Source organism: Scyliorhinus torazame, chromosome 16, assembly GCF_047496885.1.
Source record: "Scyliorhinus torazame isolate Kashiwa2021f chromosome 16, sScyTor2.1, whole genome shotgun sequence".
In the NCBI taxonomy this organism is placed as follows: Eukaryota; Metazoa; Chordata; class Chondrichthyes; order Carcharhiniformes; family Scyliorhinidae; genus Scyliorhinus; species Scyliorhinus torazame.
In genome coordinates, this window is record NC_092722.1 from 174,624,270 (window position 1) to 174,629,536 (window position 5,267).

General features: G+C 54.9%; 1 protein-coding gene across 1 annotated transcript; it reads right to left on the reverse strand.

Moving 5' to 3' along the window:
* Positions 1 to 854: 854 nt before the first annotated feature.
* LOC140393240 (prolactin-releasing peptide receptor-like) lies at positions 855 to 2,763 on the reverse strand. The gene has a single exon (XM_072479499.1). The coding sequence runs from the start codon at positions 2,651 to 2,653 to the stop codon at positions 1,586 to 1,588; it is 1,068 nt and encodes a 355-aa protein (XP_072335600.1). The 5' UTR covers positions 2,654 to 2,763; the 3' UTR covers positions 855 to 1,585.
* Between the last annotated feature and the right edge of the window lie 2,504 nt (positions 2,764 to 5,267).

Below are 5,267 nucleotides of genomic sequence, written 5' to 3' on the forward strand. Positions count from 1 at the left end.
GTACACTCCACTTGAGATCTGCTTAAATTGATGTTCTATTTAGTTTACAGATGAAACAAATCTTTCACCTTTGCTGGCGGGATTGCAGCCCGTGTTTCTCGCCAGTTCAAGCACACATGTCAATTACACTGTGTGTGTGTGGGGTGGGGGGGGGGGCAGATAGATTGGAATCAGTTTCAGCCGCCAGCCTGTCACAGATGTGGCAGTGATCATCCTGCTCTGTTCCACCACACAGCTGGTGGAGAGGTGACGGCGAGAGGGGGTGGGTCCACCCTTGGGCTGGTCAAGGATGTCAGAGAACAGCTCTGCATTGCATTTTAGTGATACCATAATTCGGGACTATATTTTCATTGCGTTCATTTGTGTGCCAGGTCAGGCAGGTCGTGGTCGAGAACAGGGCAGGCTACGGTCTGAAGGGAGACCTGTTCCCTTACAGCTGCCTTTGTGCGCAATTAACACCGACTCAGCCAGGAAATGTAATTTATTAACAATTGAGAAAGGCAACATTCATCTCCCTCACTACAGCTCCTACTGAGGCCCACCTGGCCCACCGACTCAAGGAATCGGGAACTGGTATCATTTCCCAGCAGATGATAGTGTAGATTTATATTCATTAACACACCTCTTTCTAGTGTTCCATTTTCAGTTTATAATGTATGGATAACTACAATCCGCATCTGTCCGCATACAATGGAGACATTGGCCTCCGTCACTTCAGAACACGTATCAAAAATGTTTGATCGTTGCAGATTCCACTAACAAAAGAACTTGTCCAGTGCTGTGTGAAGGGGAAATGAGAGAGAATTCCTCGATTTCGAACGGGTAAGACCCCCCCCCCCCCCCCCCGCCCCGACCTTAACACAAAAAAATTGGGACTAATCCCCATCGAATGAATCCTGATCTCTCTCCCCTGCGCTTAGAATTGCAGACTGGTTTACAGCACAGACGGACGCCGTTTGGCCCATCTTGCCCGTACTAGCTCATTGTGAGAGCAACTCAGCCTTTTCATTCTGTAAATCTCTCTGCAAACTATTGATCCAATCCCACCCCCCTCCCGCGAATGCACCTCTTTCCACGACACTCTGAGACAGCACATTCCCCTTCCTAAAACTCACTGTGTTTAAACAAAAAAAGTGTATTCCTGTCTTTGTTGGTACTTTTGCCTTGAAATCAGAGTCCTCTCGTTCACGACTCTGTCTCCAATTCACGTTCTCCCTATTGACTCTGCCTGGTACCCACCCTCATGATTTTGAACCCCTTTGCCAGCTCCCCCCCCCCTCAACCTCCTCGTTCAGAAGAACGACCTTCCCAAATACCCGCAGCACCTCAGCCCTGGGACCATTTCCTTCAAATCCTTTCTGCATTTTCTCTAATGCAGAATTTTCCAAACATTTTGCTTGCTTTTCTGGACGCAGAGCCCAGGATTACGTCTTATTAGCCGCATCCCAACCTGTAACTATTTGTACACATGCACCCTTCCCCAGCTGTTCCTCCAGACGATGGTTCCACGGTGCACAAGTCTTGTGTGGTCCCAGTCAGTATTTGGAGACAGTCAGCGTTTGGATTTGATGGCTCTGGCTGGATTTTACAAAACCACACTGGTCATGACACAGTGAGCGCCGGGGGCCACCTTCTGGCTCCGCCAGGTGAACATCTTCTTCAGCTCACCTCGGAAGCTGTCGTGCAGCCAGGCGTAGATGAAGGCGTTGTAACAGGTGGAGCTCATGGCCACCCAGTGGCACAGCAGCTGGATCAGGTTGAAGTACCGCTTGTCGATCAGGTCGATGTCGATGTCCTTGATCACGTTGAAGAGGTGCAGCGGCAGCCAGCACACACCGAACACCGCCACCACCAGCACCAGCAGGCGGAAGGTCTTCCGGCGCCTGGCCCGGTCCCACTCGGCCTGGCTCTGGGTGATGTTGCCGGGCACCACGCGGTTCTTCAGCTTGACCGAGATGCGCAGGTAGGACAGGGAGATGACGGAGAAGGGCAGCAGGTAGGTGGCCAGCAGGGTGCTGTAGGCGTACGCCAGCCTGGGCTTCTCCAAGCCCGTCCAGAACTCCTCGCAGATGGTCAAGCCCTGCTGGAGGAACTCCACGTGGTAGGTGTGCCCCAGCGCCGGGGCTGCCAGCAGGCAGGCCAGCAGCCAGATGGCAGCCAGCAGGTAGGCACAGATCGGGATGGTCAGCCTGCGTTTGAGAGGGTGCACGGTGGCGTGGTAGCGATCCAGAGCGATGACCGTCAGGGTGAAGACAGACACCGACACGGTGACCGGCTGCATGAGGAAGACAAAGTAACACATGAACCTGCCGTAGATCCAGCCGCGGGGCTCGAACACATAAGCCAGGGTGAAGGGCACGCAGGTGGCACACATCAGCATGTCGGAGAAGGCCAAGTTCCCCAGCAGGAAATTGGTGATGTTGTGCATCTTCTTGGTCTTGCAGATCACGTAGATTAACAGGTAGTTGCCGAAGATGCCGATGAAGACCACCAGCGCGTAGCAGGGGATGATGAGGGGCTTGAAGGACTGAATGAGCTGGATGCCCTGAAACTGAGAGGACACATTGCCCCATTGCTGCAGCATCGCTTCCTCAGCGCTCACATTCTCCCGCTGGCTTTCCCAGTTTGGCAATCCTGGCCTTTCCTGCTCCATGCCGAGGTTTCAGGCGTCCAAGAGTCCGCAAATCTACTGGCACAAGACAGGACAGAGAATGACTCGAACCACGCGGCTGCTCTCCCTGCCCGCTCTCTTCACCCCTCTCCCCTTTCACATCCACATTTCCACCTCTCCGCTTTCACATCCACATTTCCATCTCTCTCCTTTCACGTCCACATTTCCATCTCTCCCCTTTCACATCCACATTTCCACCTCTCCGCTTTCACACCACATTTCCACCTCTCCGCTTTCACATCCACATTTCCATCTCTCCCCTTTCACATCCGCATTTCCATCTCTCCGCTTTCACATCCACATTTCCATCTCTCCCCTTTCACATCCGCATTTCCATCTCTCCCCTTTCACATCCACATTTCCACCTCTCCGTTTTCACATCCACATTTCCATCTCTCCCCTTTCACATCCACATTTCCATCTCTCCGCTTTCACATCCACATTTCCATTCAGCCTGTGCACACCTACTGCCGGAATCTGCACCTTACTCCTTGCAAATTCCAATCTGGACTGAATAATAAACCCGGTGCACGCCAGTTACCCCCCCCCCCCCCCCCCTCCCCCCTCCAAGTTACCGTGTTTGCACCGAAGGAGACGGTCAACTTTGTATTTTGCTTTGAACGGGTTTGACTTAATCTCACACGCACCAACACTTTCCAGCTGCGGATAATGATTTGCGATTTTCTCCCCTCCCACTTGGCTGGGATGTAACATTAATGCAGGGACCTCTCATTCCCTTTGCCTGTCCTTCTTTCCAATCTGCCTGCTGCCCCCTTGTTAAGCTGGGGCACAGAGAGAGACTCAGTCCCGCCACCTACCCTACTCGCTGGCTCTCTCGGTTCCTGTGAGCGGTGTTGGCTGAGAGACAGTGATGTCCAGTGTGAGCAGCGCCCCTTTGATGTTCTATCAGCGAAGCCAGTGCGCGCCTCACTGTCTCGGTCAGATCTCCTCCCTTCACCTCTCGGGTTGCCTTGTCTGTGCTGTCAGCTTCACCCCCCCTCCCCAGCCACCCTGGCCGATTGGCAAATGTTTCCTCTTGTGACTCCTTGATTAAATACTGTCCCCCGCCTGTTACAAGACCAAGTTTATTGCTTAAAGGAGCCCCAAGGGCACAATCATTTCAGAAACAAAAGCGGTGTATGAATTGGATAGTGGAGTGAGAAGATCTGGATTAGGAGCTGGGGTAGGCCACTGGGCCATCAGACCATGACGGATAGAAGCAGAGGTAGACCATTCGGCCCTTCGAGTCAGCACGCTAGCATAGTGGTTAGCACAGTTTCACAGTAACATAGTGGTTAGCACAGTTGCTTCGCAGCTCCAGGGTCCCACGTTCGGTTCCCGGCTGGGTCACTGTCTGTGCGGAGTCTGCACGTTCTCCCCGCGTCTGCGTGGGTTTCCTCCGGGTGCTCCGGTTTCCTCCCACAGTCCAAAGATGTGCGGGTTAGGTGGATTGGCCATGCTAAATTGCCCTTAATATCCAAAAATGTTAAGTGGGGGTTACAGGGTTACGGGGATAGAGTACATATGTGGGCTTGATTAGGTGCTCTTTGTAAGGGCCGGTGCAGACTTGATGGGCTGAATGGCCTCCTTCTGCATTGTAAATTCTATGAGTCTGCTCCACCATTCGGCAAGATCGTGGGTGGGATTCCCGCCCGCCGTGGGTTCCCCGGCTGCGGAGCAGCCACTCGCTAGTGGCGGGGGTCTTTTCTCCCGCCGCTTGTCAGTGGGATTTTCCAATAAAGCCACCCCACGCTGCCGGGAATCCGTGGAGGGGGGGTGGGGGGGGGTGCATGGCCAGCGGGGACAGAGAATCCCAACAGACGGACAATTCCAGCCCTTGGCCGGTCTGGTCGCAACCTCAACCCCACATTCCCGCCTACCCCCTCCCGTAACCTTTCACCCCCTTATTAATCAGGTATCGATTGAGCTCTGCGTTTCAAATACTCAAAGACTCTGCTCTGACCTCCATTTGAGGAAGTGTGTTCCAAAGGTCACAGGCCGGATTCTCCGTCGTCGGGATCCTCCGCTTCGCCGGCAGCGCACTCGCGCCCGGGGAATTCCCGACAGAGTAGGAACTGCCCACATTGGGAAATCCTATTGGCTGGCTGCCGGGAATGAGCATCCCCCTGCCGGCGGGGGCACCCCACACCAGGAAACGGGTGCGACGGGACGGAAAATCCCGCCTCACAGCTCTCTGAGAGGAAAAAGTTCTCGGGCGAAATTCTCCGTAATCGGCGCGATGTCCGCCGACCGGCACCAAAAACGGCGCAAATCAGCCTGGCATCACGCTGCCCCAAAGGTGCGGAATCCTCTGCATCTTGAGGGGCCGAGCCCTAACCTTGAGGGGCTAGGACCGCGCCGGACTGATTTCCGCCCCACCAGCTGGCGGGAAAGGCCTTTGGTGCCCCGCCAGCTGGCGCGGAAATGACATTGCCGGGCGGCGCATGCGAGGGGGCGTCAGCGGCTGCTCACGGCATCCCCGCGCATGCGCAGTGGAGGGAGTCTCTTCCGCCTCCGCCATGGTGGAGACCGTGGCGAAGGCGGAAGGAAAAGAGTGCCCCCCCGGCACAGGCCCGCCCGCGGATCGGTGGGCCCC

What these genes read in the sequence shown, in the direction of transcription:
- LOC140393240 (XM_072479499.1), bottom strand. Translation starts at nt 2,653, where the DNA reads ATGGAGCAGGAAAGGCCAGGATTGCCAAACTGGGAAAGCCAGCGGGAG.